General features: G+C 41.1%; 1 protein-coding gene across 2 annotated transcripts; it reads right to left on the reverse strand.

Annotated features, from left to right (window-relative positions):
* Nucleotides 1-15282: 15282 nt before the first annotated feature.
* NDUFS5 (NADH:ubiquinone oxidoreductase subunit S5) lies at nucleotides 15283-20444 on the reverse strand. Of its 2 annotated transcripts, none has more exons than XM_023727209.1 (3): nucleotides 20313-20346; nucleotides 18696-18913; nucleotides 15283-15538 (listed from the first exon to the last, which is right to left on the reverse strand). In XM_023727209.1, the coding sequence occupies exons 2-3, from the start codon at nucleotides 18909-18911 to the stop codon at nucleotides 15434-15436; spliced, it is 321 nt and encodes a 106-aa protein (XP_023582977.1). In that variant the 5' UTR covers nucleotides 18912-18913; nucleotides 20313-20346; the 3' UTR covers nucleotides 15283-15433. The 2 variants fall into 2 exon arrangements, with proteins under 2 accessions (XP_023582977.1, XP_004371970.1); XM_004371913.2 differs by having other exon boundaries at nucleotides 15286-15538; nucleotides 20346-20444.
* Between the last annotated feature and the right edge of the window lie 4017 nt (nucleotides 20445-24461).

Raw genomic sequence — 24461 nt, forward strand, 5'->3', positions numbered from 1 at the left:
CCTGGGTCAAAGAGCATTTGTATTTATAATTTTCTTAAATATTGCCAAGTTGCCCACCATTGAGGTTATACAATTTATAGTCCTTCCTGAAATGTGTGAGAAGATCTGTTTCTCCATACTCTGGCCAAACCAATATTGTCTAACCTTCTGATCCTTTTCAATCTGATAGGTGAAAAATAAAATCCAGTACAGTTTCTTTTTACATTGCTTGTATTATGAGTGAAAGTGAACATCTTTTCATAGGTTTATGAGTATTTTTTAAATCACATTACTTTAAAAGAATGTCAAAAGTAAAAGGAAAAATTTACCTTTCTGGTCCCAGGTCCCCAAAACAATTACTGTTAATATGTTAATGTATATTTTTCTAGACTTTTTCCTGTTTTCATATATGCATATTTATATACATAACTGCATTTTTACCAAAAAATATGGTCATATATATGCATACATGTATACATACTTGGAGACCTGATGGTGCAGTGGTTAAGCGTTTGGCTGCTAACCAAAAGGTCAGCAGCTGGAAACCACCAGCTGCTCCTTGGAAAACCTATGGGGAAGTTCTACTCTGTCCTATAAGGTCACTATGAGTCGAAATTGACTTGACGGCAATGGATTTGGTTTGGGTATATACATACTTACATACATATTTTTCATGAAATATGTGAGATTTGACTCTTGCATTTTCTCTTAATGTATCATAGAACTTTTTCAAGGTCTAGTTCTCATTTTTTATGGCTACTTAATATGACATAATTAATTTAACTATTTCCTCTTTGACATTTTGGTTATTTCCAAATCGTTAAATGCAAACAATGCTGCAACAAATATTCTTCTAGATGCATTTTAATGTACATTTTCTATTACTTGTTTAGGTTCTATTCCTAGACATGGTCTTTGGCTGCTTTAAATGGCAAATTGGCCTGAATCTGAGTGAGTTGGTCTGGGGTTGGAAGGACTTCCATGTAACTATTTCACCTACTGTCTTCAGCACACAAAACAGGCCCATTTACCAACCTATTCTTAAATATGAACTTTCTCTTCCTCTCATGAATAGCTGTGTGTTCCCCTGAAGAAATGGCATTATTCGTCAGGGGTAACAAAGGATTCTTGAGTGGCTGCTGGGTTCAGTGAACTGTAAGGACTGAGGGGGCTAGAAAAACATATAAAAGTCCCTGCCCTCCAGCTCACAGTCTAGTATGGAAACAGGATGTGGAAAGAGAATTGACAGTTGAAGTGGTGCAGAGTAATTGCCCCTGGTATAGACCTTCTTCTTTGATGTCCTTGAGAATTAACTCTCTAGGATGGAGAGAGTATAACCTAAGGTTGGCTGGTTTTATGTGCTTACTTTTTGAACCACAAGGAGAGGGAATGGCTCCGGGTAAGTTAGCAAGAGGCAGTCTAAATTATGCCATTAGGCTGGAGGCCAGAGTCTCTGTCTCCCCTTTCTTTACACCTTCGTTTGGTAAACATTTACCAACTTCTATTCTGAATCAGAAGGGAGCCCTGGTGGTATAATGGTTGAAAACTCGGCTGCTAACCAAAAGGTTGGAGGTTCAAACCCACCAGCTGCTCCTGGAGAAAAGACCTGGTGATCTATTCCCATAAAGATTACAGCCTAGGAAACCCTATGGGGCAGTTCTACTGTGTCCTACAGGGTCACTATAAGTTGGAGTCAACTCGACATCACACAACAACAACAACAACAACATTCTATATCAGATGTTGGGGAGACAATGTAATCCCTGCACTGCAGGGCTCATCATCAGTAAAGTACTCAGTGATATACATTGATTTATAGGGTTGTTGTTGTTAGGTTGTTCCAACTCATAGCGACCCTATGTACAATAGAACGCAACACTGCCTGGTCCTGCGCCATCCTGACAGCATTTGCAATGCTTGAGCCAATTGTTGCAGCCACTATGTCAATCCATCTAGTTGAGGGTCTTCCTCTTTTTCACTGACCCTGCCCTTTACCAAGTATGATGTTCTTCTCCAGGGGACTTGTCCCTCCTAATAACATGCCCAAAGTACATGAGACAAAGTCTCACCATCCTTGCTTCCAAGCAACATTCTGGCTGTACTTCTTCCAAGACAGATTTGTTCATTCTTCTGGCAGTCCATGGTATGGTCGATATTGTTCATCAACATCATAATTGAAAGGCGGCAATTCTTCTTCTGCCTTCCTTATTCATTATTCAGCTTTCGCGTGCATATGAGGTGATTGAAAACATCATGGCTTGGGTCAGGCGCACCTTAGTCCTCAAGGTGACATCCTTGCTTTTCAATACTTTAAAGAGGTCTATTGCAGCAGATTTGCCCCATACAATCCGTCATCTAATTTCTTGACTGCTGCTTCCATGGGCTTTGATTATGGATCCAAGTAAAATGATATCCTTGACAACTTCAATATTTCCTCCTTTTATCATGATTGTTACTTATTGGTCCAGTCGTGAGGATTTTTGTTTTCTCTATGTTAAGGTGCAATCTATACTGAAGGCTGTGGTCTTTGATCTTCATCAGTTCTAGAATTCCCATTCTTCACAATGTTATCCATAATTTGTTATGATTCACACATTCGAATGTCTTTGCATAGTCAATAAAACACAGGTAAATATCTTTCTGGTATTCTCTGCTTTCAGCTGAGACCCATCTGACATCAGCAATGATATCCTGGGTTCCACGTTCTCTTCTGAATCTGAATTGAACTTCTGGCAGTTCCCTGTTGATATATTTCTGCAACCACCTTTGAATGACCTTCAGCAAAATTTTACTTGTGTGTGATATTAATAACATTTTTTGATAATTTCCGCATTTTGTTGGTTCACCTTTCTTTAGAATGGGCACAAATATGAATCTCTTCCAGTCGGTTGGCCAGGTAGCTGTCTTCCAAATTTCTTGACATAGATGAGTTAAGTACCTCTAATGCTTCATCCATTTGTTGAAATATCTCAATTGTTATTCCATCAATTCTGGAGCCTTGTTTTTCGCCAATGCCTTAATTGCAGCTTGAACTTCTTCATTCAATACCATTGGTTCTTGGTCATATGCTACCTCCTGAAATAGATGAATGTTGACCAATTCTTTTTGGTATAGTGACTCTGTGTATTCCTTCTATCTTTTTCTGATGCTTCCTGTGTCATCAATAATTTCCCTGTATAATCCTTCAATATTGCAATTTGAGACTTGAATTCTTTCTTCAGTTCTTTCAGCTTGAGAAATGGCAAGTGTGTTCTTCCCGTTTGGTTTTCTAATTCCAGGTCTTCCCACATTCCATTATAATCCTTTACTTTGTCTTCTTGAGCTGCCCTTTGAAATCTTTTGTTCAGCTCTTTTACTTCATCATTTCTTCTGTTTGCTTTAGGTACTCTGTGTTCAAGAGCAAGTTTCAGAGTCTCTTGACATCCATTTTGATTTTTTCTTTCTTTCCTGTCTGTTTTAATGACCTTTTTCTTTCTTCATATATAACGTCCTTGATGTCATTCCACAACTCATCTGATATCCGGTCATTAGTGTTCAATGTGTCAAATCTGTTCTCGAAATGGTCTCTAAATTCAGGTGGAATATACTCCAGGTCGTATTTTGGCTCTTGTGGACTTGCTCTAATTTTCTTCAGCTTCAGCTTGAACTTGTATATGAGCAACTGATGATCTGTTCCGAAGTCAGGCCCTGGCCTTGTTCTGACTGATGACCTTGAGCTTTTCCATTGTCCGTTTCCACAGATGAAGTCAATTTGATTCCTCTGTATTCCATCTGGTGAGGTCCACATGTATAGTTGCCGTTTATGTCATTGAAAACAGGTATTTGCCATGAAGAAGCCGTTGGTCTTGCCAAATTCTATCATAGGTTCTCCGGTGTTGTTTCTATCACCAAGGCAGTATTTTCCAACTACTGTTCCTTCTTCATTTCCAACTTCCGCGTTCTATCCACCAGTAATTATCAATGCATCTTGATTACATGTTTCATCAATTTCAGACCACAGAAGTTGGTAAAAATCTTTAATTTCCTCATCTTTAGCATTAGTGGTTGGTGTGTAAGTTTGAATAATAGCCGTATTAACTTGTCTTCTTGTAAGCATGTGGCTATTATCCTAGCACTGACAGCACTGTACTTCAGGATATATCTTGAAATATTCTTTTTGACGATGAATGCGATGCCTTTCCTTTTCAATTTGTTATTCCTGGCATAGTAGACTATGTGATTGTCCAATTCAAAATGGCCAATACCAGTCCATTTCAGCTTACTAATGCCTAGGATATTGATCTTTATGCGTTAAACTTCATTTTTGATGACTTTCAATTTTCCTAGATTCATACATTCCACGTTCTGATTATTAATGGATATTTACAGCTGTTTCTTCTTATTTTGAGTCATGCCACCTTACCAAATGAAGGTCCCAAAAGCTTTACTCCATTTGTGTCTTTAAGGTCGACTCTACCTTGAGGAAGCAGCTCTTTCTCAGTCATATTTTGAGTGCGTTCCAACCTGAGGGGCTCATCTTCCGGCACTATATCAGACAAGGTTCTGCTGCTATTCATACAGTTTTCACTGGCTAATTTTTCAGACGTAGACCGCCAGGTCCTTCTTCCAAGTCTGTCTTAGTCTGGAAGCTCTGCTGAAACCTGTCTACCATGTGTGACCCTGCTGGTATTTGAAATACTGGTGGCATAGCTTCCAGCATCACAGCAATATGCAAGCCAACACAGTATACAACAAACTGACAGATGCTTGGGGAGTTTATAGGTTACTGGGTGCTCTGGTTGGCTAATGGTTAGAGCAATAGCTGCTAACCAAAAGGTTGGCAGTTTGAATCCACCAGGCACTCCTTGGAAACCCTGTAGGGCAGTTCTACGCTGTCCTATAGGGTTGCTATGAGTTGGAATTGACTGAACAACAGTGGGTTTTTTGGTTTGTGTGCCAAAAGGTAGGATATTCCAGTTTGGGGCCTCGAAAAACTCAGGCTGAAAGCTGATGTATTTTGTTGGGTTTAATTTTTTTTAATTAAAAAAAAATTTTCCTTGAGGTATAATTTACTTTCAATAGCATGCACTCATTTTAAGGGTATGGTTAGATGAGTTTTGACAGCTGTATATACCCCTGTAACCACCACTACCATCAAGGCATGAAACATGTCCATCACCTGAAAAAGTTCCCTTGTGCTAATTACTTTTAAAAAAATTATTTTGAAGTAATTATAGATTCTCAGGAAGCTACAAAGACGGTACAGAGCGCTCCCATGTACTCTTCACCCAGTTTCCACTAATGATTACATCTTACATAGTTATAGTACAATAGCAAAGCAGGAAATTGGTACAAATTGTACATTGGTACAATGTGTGTATTGTTCTATGTTATTTTATCACATTTGTAGATTTGTGTAAACACCACTGCAATCAAGATACAGAACTACTCCATTGCCACAAAGATCTCTCTTGCTATCTCTTTATAGCCACACCCATGCTCCCTTCCCCTCCCCTCCCCCCGCAACCCCTGGCAACCACTCTCTAATTGTGTCGCTTCAATAATATTATATAAATGGAATAATAAAGAATGTGAAATTTGAGATGGCTTTTTTCACTTGGCATATTGCCCTTGAAATCTATGTAAGTCATTACAAGTATCAATAATTTGTTTCCTTTTATGGTTGAGTAGTATTACAGGGTATAGATGTACCACAGTTTGTTTAACCATTCATCTACCGAGGGACATTTTGATTATTTGCAGTTTTTGGCTATTGCAAATAAAGCTGCTATGAACAATCATCTACGGAGTTTTGTGTGGACATGTTTTCATTTCTCTGGGATAAATGCCCATGACTGGAATTGCTGGGTCATATGGTAAGCATATGTTTAGTTTTTAAAGAAACTACCGAATTACTTTCTAGAGAGGCTATATACTGTTCTGCATCCCCACCAGCAATGTATGAGAGATTCAGTTTCTCCATATCCTCACCAGCATTTGGTATTGTTACTATTTTTTATTTCCGCTGTAGTATGTAGTGATGCTCATTGTGGTTTTATTTTGCATTTTTCTATTGGCTAGTTATGTTGAACATCTTTTCATGTGCTTATTTGCCATCCATATATCCTCTTCAGTAAAATGACTCTTCATGTCTTTTGCACATTTTCTGACTGGATTGTTTGGCTTTCTACTGTTGATTTTTGAGAACTCTTTATATATTTTAGATATGAGTCCTTTGTCAGATATGGTTTGCAAATATTTTCTCCCAGTCTTTATTTTTTATTTCTCTTAACAGAGTCTTCCATAGAGCAAGTTTTGAAAATTTTGGAGAAGTCCAATTTATATATTTTTACTTTTTTTTCTGAGCCCTATGTCCTAAGGATTTTATCCTATGTTACCGTCTAAAAATTTTATAGTTTTATGTTTTCCATTTAAATCCATGATCCACTTTTAGTTAACTTTTGTATGTTGTTGCTGTTAGTTGTCGTCAAATCAGTTCCAACTCCTGGCAACCCTATGTGTGCAGAGTATAACTACTCCATAAGGTTTTCAAGATTGTGATCTTTCTGAAGCAGATCGCCAGGACTTACTTCTGAGGTGTCTCTGAGTGGGTATGAACCTCCAACCTTTCGGTTAGTAGTTCCATGCTTACCCATTCACAGCAACTGGGTTTTATCTTTATCCCCTCACTGATACCACTATGGTTCGGAAGAAGTGGCGTGCCTCATTACTGTTTCCCACATGGCCTCCAGACACTGTGGTGGGGAGGAGGTGCCTCATTACTACTGAGTAGTGGTGAAAAGCCTATCCATTAAATAGTCTCTGACACCACCCTAGTAGATACAGCCTAGTGAGGGTGAATATCTAGGCTTTCTACCTGGCCCTCCTTCTCTGGTAGGGGGTGGGAGTGGAGCTGAAGCCAGCCAATATTGTCTAAAAGTTTTCTGTCTTGCTAGGTTTCCCCTTTCCTGGTCTTCTGACTAAAAAAAGTAGGCTTTTCCCCTTGGAACTTTTTTTTTTTGTCTGCACCCATTGACTTCTCTAGTACCCAATCTGGCATATATGAGGCAAAAAGAAAGCTCAGGGAACTCGCCACCATGTTGCTTCTTGGGTCTCAGGGTCCCTAGCTGGTCTGCCATCTTCTTTCTGCCTTTCAGAATCTTCTTATGTTTAGTTTACTTATAATGCCTGTGATTTTTAGCTGTACTTAGCAAGAAGACTAGGGAAAAGTATGTCTGCTCCATCTTTCCGGAAGTGAAAGTTGTTCCATATACTCAAAAAAATTAAAGCCAACATTTAAAAATCACAGATTTCACATAAAAATGTAGACTTCTGGCTTTTTGTGGAACATTGGAAGATAAGGCACCCAGGGCTTGTACTTGTGTTTGGTAACAATTGGCTGGAGTTGGGCATCCACTGACCCTGTAGATGATGATACTGTACTGAGTTTACTGTTGGTTCCATTGCCCTCACAATGAATGTATTTGTACTATATTACAAAAGGCTGCATCACTCATTTTTACATCCCTATAGAAGTTTGAACTTACTACGCCAGTGTCAAAACTGGTGTTTGATCTCTAGAAGTGTTGGCCTGAACACAGGTTGGATGTGACACCAGTGACACCAGAAAAGGAGCCATTGACAGGATTCTTAAAGGATTCTGCTACATCATTGCAGAAGTGTTCTCTCTTTCCCAGCACAAAACTCTGCCTTAGCACAGACTGTTCGGATCAGTTACAGTTAAATAAATAAATAAAATGTCTTCTTTCTCGTCTCAGGAAACAGCTATCTCATTCCTCCCCTTGAGAAACCCCTAGTCATGGCTGGAGTGGAGCTCCCAGCCTATTCTAGCGGGAGTGCTACAGAGTGAGCCAGCTGACAAACCAGAGACACGTAAGTCAGCAAAAGCCTTGGATGTTCAGTAGCTGCGAAGTGAAGCCCTCGAGAGAGGCAGCTTTGTGTTCTGGAATAGCAAAGAATGCTGTGTTGGTTGCTCAGCCAGAATGATAATCCCAGGAATGTAGACGTTTCAATAGGTTCAAGGAGAGGTCTAAATATGTGGTCCATTTCTCTTTGCAGATTCAAACAAGTGGTTCTGTTAGCCTGCTCAGCTCTGCCATGTCAGTGTCCAAACCTTTCAGCACCAGTGGGCTGCAAAATCACTCTTCAGGCAGGGGTTTTCAAAATTTGGGTTCGTAGACCCCTTTGGGGGACATGAGGTCTCATGAGTCACCTAGCCCCTTTGATCCAGTGCACTCTGGCTTCTTCCTGAGAGAGAAATATCAAGAGGAAGCAACTCATTTTCTGTTGTCTGAGTCCTCGCTACTCTCCATCCCCAGCTTATTACCTCAGGCCTTCTATGCCCAGGGAAACCACCGTTGCCTCAGACCAGAGCTGAAGAATGATGAGCAACCTATTGTTCCATTTTCATAAAACGGATCTCAACGTTTGAAAGCAGCCATGAGCTTCCTGTAGAAGCCTTAGCTTCCCTGACGTGGTCCGTCTCCAGGTGATCTAACAGAGTAATTTGGTTTGTCAACAAGGACCTCAGCTTAACACATCTTGCAGGTGTGTTTGACCTGTGACATCACCATTCTCCTTGGCCTTGGTGCCATGTGCCTGGTCCTCCATGCCGTAAGGAAGCAAGAGCACTGGTGTCACACTAGAAGGCAATGCAGCTTGAAGAGACCCTTCAAGAGAGCTGGCTATATATAATACAATAATAATAATACTAAGAAGAAGAAGAGAAGGAGGAGGAGGAGAGGAGGAGAAAAAAAACCCAGCAGTTATCATCTATCTAGTACCTATGGTGTACAAAGTAGTTCTGGTTCAATGACGTGTGTGTGTGTGTATGTGTGTGTGTTCATTTAATTGTCAGAGAAATCCTGTGAAGTAAGTAGAATGATCTCTACTTTGCAGCTGAAGAAACTGCAGTTCAGAGAGGTTTTGTGACTTGCTGAAGGTCACACAGCTAGAAAGCGATAGAGCAGGGTTTTGAATCCAGATCTTTCTGCCTCTGAGCTGGATATGTTTCATTGGCCCCTCTAGTTCTGCTCTCTGCCATCCTTTACCCTGCTCTGGATCCCTGGAGACTGGGGATCCATCAATGGAATCCCTTGCTCTCTGGCTTCTGGTTGGATTTGGCCGGTGAGGAGCCCAGATGGGTGGGAGATCAGTGGGAGAAAGGAGAGTGAAGCCTGAGTGTTTATTTCCCCAGGGCTGTCCCTCTTCTCGGGAAGGTCTGACCTCTGGTCAGGTGATCCTCTCTACATAACTCTGTGCCTGAGCTTCCAGTAACTTCTCCTTCCCCTTGCCTTTTCAGGCCTCAAAGTAGCTCTTTCCTTTGTGGTTTCTCTACATTCTGTTCACACGTTTGTAAATAAAGCCTTTATTAAACACTCTTCAAATCATCATAAATTGAATACACCATCTGTTTCCTGTTGGGACCCTCCAAGGGCTGCTCATAATAGCAAGCTATAGATTAGGTTTTCAGGCTCAATTCCATCATTCATTCAAAACTCGGACTGAGACGTATCTGAAGAACATGAGGCAACATAATGGTTGGTGTCCTTGTCACCAACCACTTGATTCTGGCAGGAACAGGGGAACAAAGCTCAGTGTTACAGAGCCGCTCCACTTGCAGCTGTTGTCACCAGCTTCTCTCTACTGTCTAGGCTGGGAGGGCACTTTGCTCAGCCTTGCTTTTGGAACTGATCTTAGACTTGGTATAGGATCCTGGCAGAACCCATGCTCCACAGACCCTACTCCAGGCAAAACTGACCTAGATTGGGTTTTCAGATTGCTTGATGCTATGATGCAAGCGACATGTCTACTGACCTTGAAGCTCCAAGCAGGATTTTGTAAACTTGAGTTCTCTCTATCCCTCCTATGGCTGGAGGAGCTGACCAGGCAGTGGGAGTCACAGTACTCCAAGGTTGCTCTGGTCTTCAGCCAGGACTGGCAGAGAAGTGCAGATTAGAGTAGCCCTGGCCTGTGTCATTTCTGCCCAAATATCTGTGATTTGCAAGTGACAGGTGCTAATTCTAAGAATTTTAACTGTCACTGGAATTGAGCAAGTCCTTCCGGTGCCCAGGCTGGATAGTGGGGGTACAGGACACCATTTTGCTGACTCCAGACTGAGATCTCAGGGTTGCCCTCCCTCAGGAGTGCAGGGGCTTTACCTCCAAGAGTGCCTCCCTTCCATCCTCTCTGCTGCATTTTCACTGCCACTATCTTAGGCCAAGCCTGGGCCCTTGTGCTGGTCTCCTCACTACTCTTCCTGCTTCCTCCAGGCTGATGACGGCAGGGTGTGGAGTAAAGGACCTAGTTTTACCCTCAGTAAGATGAACTTTGTCCTTGGCTCTAGAGAAATAACCCTTGGAGTAATTGGGGGTGCCCTGGTCTGGAACTTCCAAGCCATACCTGAGGATTTGTGCTGGTGAGTGGGGGGCTGGCCAGACCAGAAAATAATCACCTAGAGGTCAATAACAACTAGCCTCGAGAGGCAAGATTTAGGACTAGCCAATAAAAGCCAGAACACAAAGGCTCAGAGAGCTTCCTGGTGGTCAGCAAAAAGAGGGTGACATGCCCTCTCTGAGACACAGCAGCTCTGTGTTAGGAAACTTTCCAGACCTCACCCATGCATCTCTTCCTTATGATGATCCTGATTTATATCCTTTTAGTATCATAAAACCAGTAATCATAAGTATAGTACTTTCTGTGTAGTTCTGTGAGTTGCTCCAGTGAATTATTGAACCAAAGCAGAGTGGAACGCCGGCAGGTGAAAGTGATAGTGTTGTGTGGACTTTCAAATTTGTGACTGGTATCTGCCTACTTGGCAGTCTAAAGGATGATGTACTTTTAACCTGTGAGATCTGCTTTAGCTGTGAGTGGCTAGGGTCAGGGAGTGTGCCTCATGTGTGGCTGGTGTCGGAAATGATTGAGAAGTGGGAAAGTAGGGATGGGATCAATCTCCACGTATTGGGGATTGGATTCATGCTGTGCTTATTCAAGAAGTTATCCGTGTACTGCGTCATTGTGTACTTCCTAAAAATCACAGATTCAGCCTCTTGTCCTTTTCATCCTTCTCTCTCAGAAACTGTCATATCAATCTTCCAAAAGCTCTGGTCTGATCACTTCACCCCTTTGCTCCTAAACCTACAGGTGCTCCCCAGTGCCATCAATAAACTCCTGCACTTATGTTCATGGCTCATTTCATCTGTTCAGCCAGTTCTTGTTGCTCTCCCTTGGCTACTTTTTATCCAGGTTAATTGCTAAACGTTGGAGGGCTAGTCTGACACAATCTACTCCTCCATTACTGAGACTCCTTACATTTATACTTGGAGCATAATTTCATTGAATGGATAATTCCAAGTGGGTAGTTTTCTTTTAGCTCTTTAAAGAACTTGTCCCATTGGCGTCTATTATTTCTGATGCAAAATCAGGCATAATTCTTTTTCTTTAAGATATTCTTTTTATCTTTAGCTTTCAGCAATTTGGCTGCAGAGTGCCAAGGCATACTTTTCCTTGATTTGTCCTGCTTGTGGTTCACTGAGTTTCTTGGATCCATGGGCTGATATTTTTCATCCAATTTGGGAAGTTTTCAGTTATTAGCTCTTCAAATACTTTTTTTGTGTGTGTATGTAAAAGCTTTATTGAGATATAATTCACATACCATACAATTCATCCATTTAAAGTGTAAAATTCAGTGGTTTTTAGTATATTCACAGAGTTAGGCAACCATCACCACAATTTTAGAACATTCCATCATCCCAAAAAGAAACTGTATCCTTTAGCAATCAACTCTTAGTTCTCCCATGCCCCAGCCCTAGGCAACCACTAATCTACTTTCTGTCTCTACTGATCTATTACGGACATTTCGTATAATGGAATCTCGTAGTATGTGGTCTTTTGGGCTGGCTTCTTTCACTTAACATAATGTTTTCAAGGTTCACCCATGTTACAGCATGTATCAATACTTCATTATAGCCAAGTAATAATCCATTGTATAGATATACCATATTTTCTTTATCTATTTGTCCACTGATGGATATTTAGGTTACTTCCACTTTTTGACTATTATGGAAATGCTGCTAAAAACACTGGTGTACAAGTTTTTGTGTGGACCTATGTTTCATTTCTCTTAGATATATACCTACAGGTGGAATCCCTGGGTCAATGGTAACTCTATGTTTCACTTTTTGGGGAACTGCCAAGCTGTTTTCCAAAGTGACTGCACCATTTTACATTTCTATCAGCAAAGTATAAGTGTTCTAATTTTTCCACATCCTCACTACACTCGTTATTATCTGACTTTTTTTTATCATAGTCATTCTAGTGGGTATGAGGTGGTATTTTGTTGTTGTTTTGATAAGCATTTCCTTGATGACTAATTATGCTGAGTATCTTTTCATGTGCTTATTGGCCATTTGTATATCTTTTTCGGAAAAATGTCTACTCAAGTCCTTCACCCATTGTAAAATTGAACTCTTTGTCTTTTTGTTATTGAGCTGTAAGGGTTCTTTATATATTCTAAATACAAGTACCTTATCAGACATATGATTTGCAAATTTTTCCCCTTCATTATAGGTCACATTTTGCCGCTTCCTTTACATGTCTTATAATTTGATAGTGTATTTCAGACATTGTGTATAAAAGAATGGTGGAGAATGAAGTATAATATTTGTTTTATTTTCCAAAAAGTAGAAGCCGTTTCCTTTAACAATTAGAGGGGCTGATCATTCAGATTTGTCATAGAGTTAGGGCTGAATCTCAAGTTTAATTAATTTCACCTGTCATTAACCCAGCTTCCCACCTCCACAGATGCTGCCTTTTTGATCTTGTCAGAATTTCAGCTGGGAAGGGGTTGGTTGCACTTTTAGGTATTTTTGGTTCACCTTTGGATTCCACTCCTACAGGGTCTCAGAATGCAATCACTCCCCGGATGTGCTGGACTACACTATTTCTGCTTTCTCAGTAAAATCTGAGGGGAGGTGGCAGGAGTGAGGGCAGAATTGTTGAGGCAGGCAATTTGCTTTTGTGTTTGAAGTTCTTCCGGATTCCAGCCTGTCCTCCCACTTCATACTGTCATCCTAGACTCGGCTGATTTCCCCTTGTCCCTGCAATGTTTTCCCATGTGTGGCAAGCCCACTCATACTTACGCCAGGAGCAGCCCCCAGAATTGGAAGCTGACCAGCTTTCTGCTTATCTATGAATTCTTTCTGGGATGCAGTTAATCAAGGCTTCCTTGCATATACTGCTTTTTGTTAGTCCTATGGAAAAGTATTTGTTTTGTCCAGGGTTTTTTTGTTGTTATCACAAGAGCAAAGGTCTCTCAAGGCCTTCTAAATTCTAGTCATAAGTGGAAGTCTAGACCTAGATCCAAATCCTGGCTCTAGTACTTCCATCTCTTTGATAACCAGCTAAGTTACTTCACTTTTCTAAGCTTCAGTTTCCTAAAGTGTAAAATGAAGCAGCTCTGATGTATTTGCTATTCATTCGGGCCTCTTTTCATTGACAAGTGACTGCAAATCCAACCAAAACTGGCTTGTACAATAAAGCAATGTATTGGATCACACAACTTCGAAGTTTAGGGTTAGGCTAGCTTTAGGAAAGACTTGCTGCCGCTCACATTGCCAGAACTGTTTTTCTGCATCTCTCGTCTTGGCTGCTCCACTTCACTTGTTGTGGGTATTTTAATATGATTTTTCTTCTTGTGGTCATTGTTGTTAGGTGCCCATCATGGACTGAATTGTGTCCCCCCAAAATATGTCAACTGACCTAGGCCATGATTCCCAGCATTGTGTTTGTCCACCATTTTGTCATCTGATAGATTTTCCTGAGTTGTAAATTCCTACCTCTGGGATGTTAATGAGGTGGGATTAGCGGCAGCTATGTTAATGAGGCAGGACTCAATCTACAAGATTAGGTTGTGTCTTAAATCAATCTCTTTTGAAATATAAAAGAGAGAAGCAAGCAGAGATACAGGGGGACCTCATTACTACCAAGCAAGAAAAGTCAGGAGCACATGTCCTTTGGACTAGAGATCCCTGTGCTGAAAAGCTCCTAGACCGGGGAAGATTGACGACAAGGACCTTCACCCAGAGCCAAGACAGAAAGCCTTCCCCTGGAGCTGGCACCCTGAATTTGGACTTCTTAGCCTCCTTAACCGTGAAAGAATAAATTTGTTAGAGCCATCCACTTGTGGTATTTTTGTTACAGCAGCACTAGATAACTAAGACAGTGCCCTCGAGTCAATTTTGACTCATAGCAACCCCATGTGACACTGCCCCATACAGTTTTCTTGGCTATAATCTTTATGGGAGCAGATAGCCATGTCTTTCTCCTGAGAAGCTGCTGTGTGGGTTCGAACTGTCAACCTTGCGGTTAGCAGCCAAGCACTTAACCATTGTGCCACCAGGGTTCCCTGTCTTGTGGCAGTCGGTGCTTTGAGTCAAAGGGCATGTACCTACTTCAAGCCTTGGTTTACATCCTGCTTTCCTCTCTCTCTCTGGCTTAGAATTTTCCAATACATTGCACTGAGTGCCATTTTGGACTTAAAAAACTCAAAGAAACTTGTGTACAGAGCACAATAAAACAACAGGGCCACAGCACAGGATCTTGCTGGAAGGACTCCAGCTTGCTGTTCCATTGTGATTGATTAGTAAGTGGGTTTAAGAAAATGCTGCTTGGCTACAAGATTTGTTCTGTAACACAAGGAATAAGCAGAACCCTGATGAAAAGCCAAATCCCATCCTTCCAGTTTTGACACTAGGACACAATGTACTTTCCCTTTTGAGGAGAACCTTATATTCAAGCCCTACAATTGACATTTATGATTCAAAGTGTTGCTGGACAGCTGAGGTTTCAATTATATTCTCAGTATTTATATTAGTTTTGTAAAGCTCCCTTTCACACGTGGACTTTTCTTTCAAAAACATGTTTATAAATATGTCACTGAGAAGTACTAATACCTAAATGATATAGTAAGATAGCAGATGAAAACTATTTTTAATTCTTCAAAATTAAGATATCTGAATCAGGTATTTTCTTAGCCTTGAACTTAGACTTCACAGAACTTAACAGTAAACATACAACCCCTCTTTCCACTGCCTCCCCTTCCCAGCCCAAGTCTGTGCTTTATGGAAAGAAACCAGAAAGAAAGCACTAAAGAACACTGCAACTTTTTAACTGAGTTAACATATTTAAAGTGCTTCATACATAGTAAGCATTCATTAAAGGTTAGTTATTATTCCCTAGATGCCAATTTTTTTTAGCACGGGAAGAGGCATTTTTCTAAACTTAAAAAAAAAAAGGATGCAATCTCATTGTAACAAAGTATGATTCAGCAGAAAACAGGACAGGATGAAACTGTCTTTTATTTTTAGACCCTTTCACAAAGTTTTCAGTAAATAATCTTCCCAGTGGAGAAGACAGAACATGAAAATCAGCCTCCAGCCATCAGTGGCTGCTCGGCTCAGGGCCTGGGCTCATCCTTGCCCAAGTGGTGAGGTGGAGGCGTGTACTTTCCTTCCTTTATCAGCTTAGCCCGCTGCTGCTTGATGGTGGCCACACGTTTCATCTGTCAAAGGAAAAAAGCATTTGAGCTTGGGGGAGATATGCATCAGAAAGTGAGGGCTGGAGAAACTGAGCTAGATTTTGGTTTTATTTTTAAACTAGGAAAGCTTTTCATCCTAGAGCACCTCTGAGATGAAGCCTTTCTTTAAAGAACTAACTTGAAATCATATCCCAAGCTTCTAACAAATAAAATTCTGGTACATATACAGTACCTTCTTGAAAACTAGTAACTAAAATGTTCTGATTATATCTAGGAATATAGGTATTTACATAGATAATAATAAAATAACATATAGATCAAAAACCTTTGAGAGGCAGACTTGTTTATACTAAAGTTTTTTAAATATTAAAAGCTAGGATCACTGCATAGCTTGTGTACTCCTGACCCCTCTATGAGAAGGTGATATTGCTTCTGGTGACTGTTTACTGGGTATGAGTGAAGCTGAAAGAGCGAGTATGAGGTCTCTTTTTACCACACTGAAGTAAAGGCCTGATATTTGCTCAGCCACTAGTCGTTGGTGAGCCCTGGGTTCTGTCTATTCTCAGACAGGTCATCAGTTGCTTCCCAACAAATCAAAGCCATGCTACACAAGAATGTGTGAAAGCCACAACAATGAACTGATCCCTGGATTTTGTAAAAAAAAAAAATAATTACTAATCCTGATCACGTTATCCCTTTGCTCAAAATCCTCTAATGGCTCCTCATGTTACTGAGACAGAAAGCAGAATCCTTATACTGGCCTACAAGGCCTACCTCTCCAACTCTGTCTCCTAATATCCTCCCTTAACTTTCTTTGCTCCAGCTCAGAGACTTTTACACTTGCTGTTTCCTCTGCCTGGAACATTCTTCCCCCATATTCATGGAACTGTCTCACTAAAGTCTCTGCTCAAATGTCTCCTATCCCTGAGCTCTTCTCTGACCACCCTATTTCAAGTAGTATCCACTTAGCTCCCAATCCCAGCAGTTTCTATCCTCCGCCTCTGTTTATTTTCCCCATCACACTTTTCATCACCTAACGCACTATATTTCACTTGTTTATTTGTTAATTTTCTGTTCTCTGCTCCCACCCCCATTTGAATATAAGATCCACGAGGGAAGGGACTTTTAGCTGTTTTGCTTACTGCTGTGTTTTCAGTGTCTAGAAAAGTTCCCGACATAATAGGTACTCCAATAAATAATTTTTAAATGAATAACTTTTCACAAAGGCATGAGGAGTTAGTATATTCAGTTAAACATCTGATTACCCTTAAAGAATTAGTCAGGGTCTAACTTCAGTAGGAAAAAAAAAAAACCCAGGTATCCTAAATATTGATGTACCTGTTAGCTATTTTAAAGACTGCATTCTTAACATTTCTTCATTAGAGTCTCCCAACAGAGGACCAGTCACGGTTGAGCTATGACAATACCACAAGTCAAATCTTTCTTTAAGCTAGCACTAATAACCACTTAGTACTGTGGATAAAAGCAAAGGCTCTGTCTGTAGCCGGCCTTGCCAGGTTCAAATCTCAGCTCCAACACTTACTAGCTATTTGGTCTTAGACAATGTCACTTACTAGCTATTTGGTCTTAGACAATATCCTTAACTCTTCTTCGCCTCAGGTTTCTAATTGTATAAATGGGAAAATCACAGCAACTCACCTCACAAAACTGTGTGAGAAACAAATGCATTATTATATGTTAAGTACTTAGAACACTGCTTGATAAATATGAACTATATTATACTATATTACTAACAGGTTCAAAGAACTGCACCTAAGAGCTTAAGCTATGGGAAAACTTTAGGCAACACACTGCATTCCCCAGGAATAATCAATGTGAGGCATTTAGGAAAATAACAAACTGAAGTAAAACACAGAATGATTCCAGAATCCCAGGTTCACCAGCTTCTTTCCTCTAGGGGGAGGTATCTAGTTATTTAGGGTGACCTCTAAAAAGGCCATCTGTCTATACATAAATTCACTGGATTACGAAGTGATTTTAGAGCAACTCTTTAATTGTTCCAGATAAGGAAACCAAGACCAGGAAGGGAAAGTGACTTGCCCAAAGTCACAAAACCAGTGGTGGCAAAACCAGCATCAAAACTTGGCTCTCCTAACTCACAATCCAACTTTCTTTCCACCTCCCTAGACTGCCTCCTCTTCCAAAATGAGGTAAAGTCTTAATCTGAGCAATAAATAACTGGGGCCCACAAAAAGAGAAGACATGTTGTGAACTAAAGAGCTGCAAGGTGGCAACTGTGACCCACCCATTTGTTTCTCACTAATGCTAAATACTCACTTCATGATCAATATTCCTAGAGAGATCAATACAAAATTACCACCTAACACTCCCTGATTCCTTCCAAGTTTGGCTTCACTTTACCCAAATGCCATCATACAGCAGATGTTAAGACATTTGCAAATTTTGCTCCAGGTAACTATGTTATCAATTTAACTGAAAATCTAAATTGTCTTCCCAAGCCTCAAGGAAGAGGGAGTAATAAAAACATTTCTATTTGCTGTATCTGAAGCACAGAAATAGGCAAAATCACAGCCACACACATTTAGAATTTCTTCTCTAACAATAGGACCCTTTACGTTATGCTCCCCATTCAACTCTAGCAAAAATGGACACCATGCTGTTAACATCTATTTTCTTTCTGCATTTTTGGCCAGACTCACCTAAAGCAATCTCATCAACACTTCCATTTCCCCAGAGTAGAAATGAACCCCCGTGATTGTTATGTAAGATTCAATGTAGTAGATCTGCAGAGTTTTAACCCCTTCCCTAATGAGGGTTCAATGAATTTGAAATATTGTCACCCAAAGGTTTTCAAGGACAAATACCCAAGGCTGGATGATAATCTTTCTTTTATAGCCTACTGTAGAATGGAAATACACACGTATGCAATTTCTAACCTGATGCTACAGCAGGATACACACTAAAGAAAATCTGCGAGAAGGGGAGGATAAGAAAGCACACTGACGAATTGCATAATGGCCCTCCTCCAATCTGAAGGCATTTCTTTGTCATGGTACCTAATTAGAGAAGGTATTTTACCACAAAAGTTTTGCCAGTTCACATTGGGCAAGCCTCTGCCCAACAACCCATTAAAAACACTTAAGAATAGCCCCAAAGAAACAAGACAGCAATTCAGCTCCCACCTCCATCACTTCCTCACCGTTTTCTGACGAAGCAAACATTCTGTAAGATCATCGAACTCTATCTTGCACTCTTTCTCTGCCCGGATACCACCGATTCCATGGGCACATTCTATCCATTCTTTTTCAAAAGCATGGCATCGAGCTGAATGCCTGTAAGGCTGCTCAGCACTTTGGATTGTCATCCAGTGGTCTATGTTAAGGCCCAGCCTCTTCTGCACATCAAAGAAAGGCATGGCTGCAATGGAAGATAAAAAAGAATGCCAAAAAACACAATCAAATGAAAAAGTTTTAAGAAAAATGAAATGGTTAATTATGATTAAACAGCCATCTGAAAAGCCATCATCTGAAAAGTTGATTGATACCATTTTCCCAATTTCTTCTCACCAAACTTTTTCACTAGACAGGTTCTTCCAATTTATGGCAGATCAGCAATTTCTGTGCTTTCAAAAAACCCAAGGAAAAGAGCACTAAAGAACGATGCAGAAACATAACAAAACAAACAAAAAACTTTTCTATCGTAATGTTGCTGGATGCGGTGGGGTTGATTCTGACTCACAGCAACCCCACGTGACAGAGCAGAACAGCCCCATTTGGTTTTCTAGGTTGTACTCTTTAAGGAGAAGAAGCCCCACAGGCGTACTTTGCACTCCACTGTAATGAACTATTCACTACTATGTCTCCCTATAGGACAGCGAGAGCCTTGAGGGTAGCGGTCAAGTAGGGGCTCAGTGATTGTTTGCTGAAAAAAATGAATTTCAAACAACTTAAATGTGCAACAATTGAGAAATGGGTGATTAAATTCTGGTATCCATTAGTAGAATATGATACAGACATTGGAAAAAGAGGACAACATACTTGGAAAATAATGTTAAAAGAAAAAGAGAGGCTATAATACCGAAGAAAAATTACATAAGACGATGGAAGGAAGCACAAAAAAGGGTCAATATAGTTGTGTATGGATGATAAACTTATAGACAGGTTTAATTTTAAAATTTTCTACCCATTCTTCTAGTCATTTACTGAGTAATCACGTTTAATGTAATGGAAGAGGAGAAAGCGTAGCTCCAACGTAAGCACTACAATGCAGATACACACTAGAACTGGGAATCCATTGGAAAGGGCACCAGAAGGTAGGAGCTCACAGGAGGGAGCACCTACTCTCCCCGGGAGACCTAAAAATGCCTTCAAGACGGGTTAAGAAGATCAGTGGGCAGAGTATTCCAGGTTACGGCAACAGCACGAGTTACAGCCAGTGGTACTGGATATGTCTAGGGGACACGGAGGAGACCCAGACAGGACAGGAGCTCAGGGTGCATGACCGGAAGGAGGAGGAAAAGAGCTGAAGAAGTTGGCGTGGCCGAAATCACGCCGGGATAAGGAGCTTGGACTTCAGGTTACCAAAGGAAAACCAAAGCATTCGCCCTGCAGAGAGCTGAGTTAACGCGGAAAGAGGGCGAAGAGAGGTACAGTCTACAGGCTTGGGTAACGCTGGCTTGGGGGTGAAGAGCCTAGGAAGGCTGAGAACACGCCCATAGATCCGGCCTGGACGAACAGGACACCAGCAAGCCAAGAGGAAATTTGTTAAGTAAATCTCGGAAGAAAGCTCCTTAGCCTAAGCTGCCGCGCCGACATACCCAGCGCCTACCGTCCCGCCGAAGCGTCCTTACCTTCTCCCTGACCGCCGCAGCAGCACAGTCACTTGCAACTTCGGCGCCTGCCGCAAAGGATGCCCGCAGCGCGACACTTGGAGTACGACGCCGGGAGCCGACCTTCCTTCCGCCGTCTCGCCCGGGAAACCGTAGAAACGTAGCCTGTCGATGTGCGCCTGGGCAGCGGTATGGGTTGGCCTCTGGAGGTTTTGATTGCGGATGAACTGACCTTCCCTAGACGACCGCTTTAGAGAAGGCCTAGCCTTAGTGAGTTCCTGCTGCCTCTTCACACTGTGCCTAGCACTCTTACGACGTCTCTCATTGGCGAGGGACTTGATCAGAGGCGCACGAGAGAAAGAACTTTGGCTTTCTACTCCCTTCACCCTTTATTAATGGTTAAGCACTTGAACTGTGGAATTAGACTGGGTGGGTTCAAATTCTGACATCGTCCCCTCTGTGTGACCCTGGGAAAGTTTTTTAACTTCACCATGTGTCAGTTTCCTCATCTGTTAAGTGAGGACATTATTAGTACCCACAGCATAGGGTTTCGATGAGCTTTAAATGAGTTATGTGTAAAGCACCAAGGAGGCGGCTGGCACATGGAAAGCCCTCTAAGACGGTCGCCTAGGTCGCCGTCACTTGATGCCTCGGTCTCTTCTGTTTGCTGATTCACCATGCCCCTTCTCTATTCTAGAACCGCAAGTGGCTCCCTTTGACTACAGCAGGGCCTTGAAAGTGGTGTGCGTGGATACCACAGGGTGTCTGTGTGTGAATGATATGATACATTGGGGTGTGGGAAGAAAACACTAGAATATATATTTTTACCAAACCTTCTTTAATTTTATTTGTGTGTGTAAATTTTTATAAAGTGCCTACAGAAACTTTATAACTACTGCAGTTGTACATATGACTTGTAAATACATACTTGAATTTTCCCCCCTTTTACGCTCTCAAAAAACATTTAGAGAAGTCCAGCCTTCCAACTTTCCCAGCCTCGTCCAAAATCACCTGATGCCCAAGTCAAGAGCTTGCTGTTCCAGTGTATTCCAGGAAACTCTTTGCCTTTTAATCCCTTTTCCCTGAAAAGACACCACTTCCACTCCACCTCACTCCCATTTTTGCATGCCTAATTCCTGCTGTGCTTCAGCACTTTTGCATAGGTTTTTCCACAAATACGGGTTCACTGCCTTCATGTCCCAGGAAAACCCACTCTGAAGAGAATTTCTAAGGTCCCACAACTCTCTGGCTGTCTGGTTTTGTTCAAGTACAGTATATTTATTCTCCCTCCCTTTGCCTACTCATCAGATATTTCTTGAGCACCTAATGTATGTCAGCAGATTCCTGGAGGATTATGGAATTGGTAACTCATGGTCCTTGCCCACAAAGAACTAAAGGTGGCAAAGGGATTGATGACTACCCTTTCCACCTCCCCCACTTCCTTGTTCATCTTGGTGGTAACATCATTTTCCTAACCACTCAGGCAGGAAACTCTGGAGCTGTAATTTGCCTTTTCCTCTTATTTCATTCAATATTCACTTATTCCCAAATTCTCTCAAATATTCCTTCAACAGGACTCCAATTTATTCCTTCCTTTCTACCTCCTAGCAATCTCCTTCAATCTGTCCTGCACTAACTGTAAACCCATTGCCATCAAGTCAATTCCAACTCACAGTAACTCTATAGGACAGAGTAGAACTACCCCATAGGGTTTCCAAGGCTGTAATCTTTATGGAAGCAGACAGCCATATCTGTCTCCCGTGGAGCAGCTGGCAGGTTCAAACCGACAACCTTTCTGTTAAAGCCAAACACTTTAACCACTGCACCACCAGCGCTCCTCTGCACTGACTAATATTCCTAAAACACAAATTTAATTGTATCATTCCTCAGAGATACTTTGCATGATAGATTAGTACAAAGTTGGGCAACTCACATTCCTCCAGGGTCAAATAGGGCTCACTCTAAGGAAAAGACAACAAAAACACCATGATAGATGGCAAGTAATCCTTGGCCTCAGTGTGAGCAATGGGAGTAGTGAGGTATGTGTGAAACTGTAGAGAGCACATGTTGTTGCTAGGTGCCGTTAACACTGCCCAGTCCTGCTCCATCCTCACAATAATTGCTATGCTTGTGCCCATTATTGCAGCCACTATCAGTCCATCTCCTCAAGGGTCTTCCTCTTTTTTGCTGTCCCTTTACCTTACCAAGCATGATGTCCTTCTCCAGGGGCTGGTCCCTCCTGATAATATGTCCAAAGTACAGGAGATGAAATCTCGCCATTTTCGCTTCCAAGGAGCACTCTGGCTGTACTTCTTCCAAGACAGACTTATTTGTTCTTTTGGCAGTCCATGGTATATTCAGTATTCTTCGCCAACCCATAATTGAAAGGCATCAGTTTTTCTTCGGTCTTCCTTATTCATAGTCCAACTTTTGTGTGCACATGAGGTGGTTACAAATATAATAGCTTGGGTCAGGCACACCTTAGTCCTAAAACTGACATCTTTGCTTTTCAACATTTTAAAGAGGTCTTTACTCATCTGTCAGTTTGTTGTACTGTGGTGGCTTGCATGTTGCTTTGATGCTGGAAGCTATGCTACCGATATTTCAAATACCAGCAGAGTCACACATGGTGGACGGGTTTCAGTGGAGCTTCCAGACAAGATAACTAGGAAGAAACCTGGCAGTCTACTTCTGAAAAAACTGGCCAGTGAAAACCTTATGAATAGCAGCAGAATATTGTCTTATATAGTGCCAGAAGATGGGATCCTCAGGTTGGAAGGCACTCAAAATACGACTGAGGAAGAGCTGCCTTCTCAAAGTAGAGTGGACCTTAATGACTTGGATGGGGTAAAGTTTCTCGACCTTCAATTGCTGATGTGGCACTACGCAAGATGAGAAAGAAGCAGCTGCAAACATCCATTAATAATCGGAACGTGGAATGTACGAAGTATGAATCCGGGAAAATTGGAATTTCTCAAAAATGAAATGGAATGTATAAAGGTCAATATCCTAGGCATTAGTGGGCTGAAATAAAACTGGTATTGGCCATTTTGAATCAGACAATCTTATCTTCTACTATGCCAGGAATGACAGATTGAGGAGAAATGGCATTGCATTCATCATCAAAAAGAACATATCAAGATCTATCCTAAAGTAGAACACTGTCAGGGATAGGATAATATACATAAGCCTACAAGGAAGATCAGTTGATACAACTATTATTCAAATTTATGCACTAACCACTAAGGCCAAAGATGAGGAAATTGAAGACTTTTACCAACTGCAGCAGTCTGAAATTGATCAAACAGGCAATCAAGATGCATTGATAATTACTGGTGATTGGAATGCAAAAGTTGGAAACAAAGAAGAAGGATAAGTAGTTGGAAAATATGGCCTTGGTGATAAAAACGATGTCAGAGATCACGTGATACAATTTTGTAAGACCAATGACTTCTTCATTGCAAATACCTTTTTTCAACAACACAAACAGTGAATGTACATGTGGACCTCACCAGAGGGAGCACAAAGGAATCAAATCGACTACATCTGTGAAAGAGACGATGGAAAAGCCCGATATCATTAGTCAGAACAAGGCCAGGAACAGACCATCAGTTGCTCATATGCAAGTTCAAGTTGCAGCTGAAGAAAATTAGAACAAGTCCATGAGAGCCAAAGTATGACCATGACTATATCCCACCTGAATTTAGAGACCATCTCAAGAATAGATTTGACACGTTGAACACTGATGACGGAAGACCAGACAAGTTGTAGGATGACATCAAGGACATCATACATGAAGAAAGCAGGAGGCCATTAAAAATAAAGAAAAGAAGAAAAAGACCAAAATGGATGACAAAAGAGGCTCTGAAACTTGTTCTTGAATGTAGAGTCGCTAAAGCAAAGGGAAGAAATGATGAAGCAAAAGAGCTTAACAGAAGATTTCAAATGGTGGCTCAATTAGACAAAGTAAAGTGTTATAATGAAATGTGCAAACACCTGAAGATGGAAAACTAAAGGGGAAGAACACACTCGGCATTTCTAAAGCTGAAAGAACTGAAGAAAAAATTGAAGCCTCAAGTTGCAATATTAAAGGATTCTACAGTGAAAATATTGAATGACACAGAAAGCATCAAAAAA

This window comes from Trichechus manatus, unplaced genomic scaffold (assembly GCF_000243295.1).
Source record: "Trichechus manatus latirostris isolate Lorelei unplaced genomic scaffold, TriManLat1.0 scaffold00015, whole genome shotgun sequence".
NCBI lineage: Eukaryota > Metazoa > Chordata > Mammalia > Sirenia > Trichechidae > Trichechus > Trichechus manatus.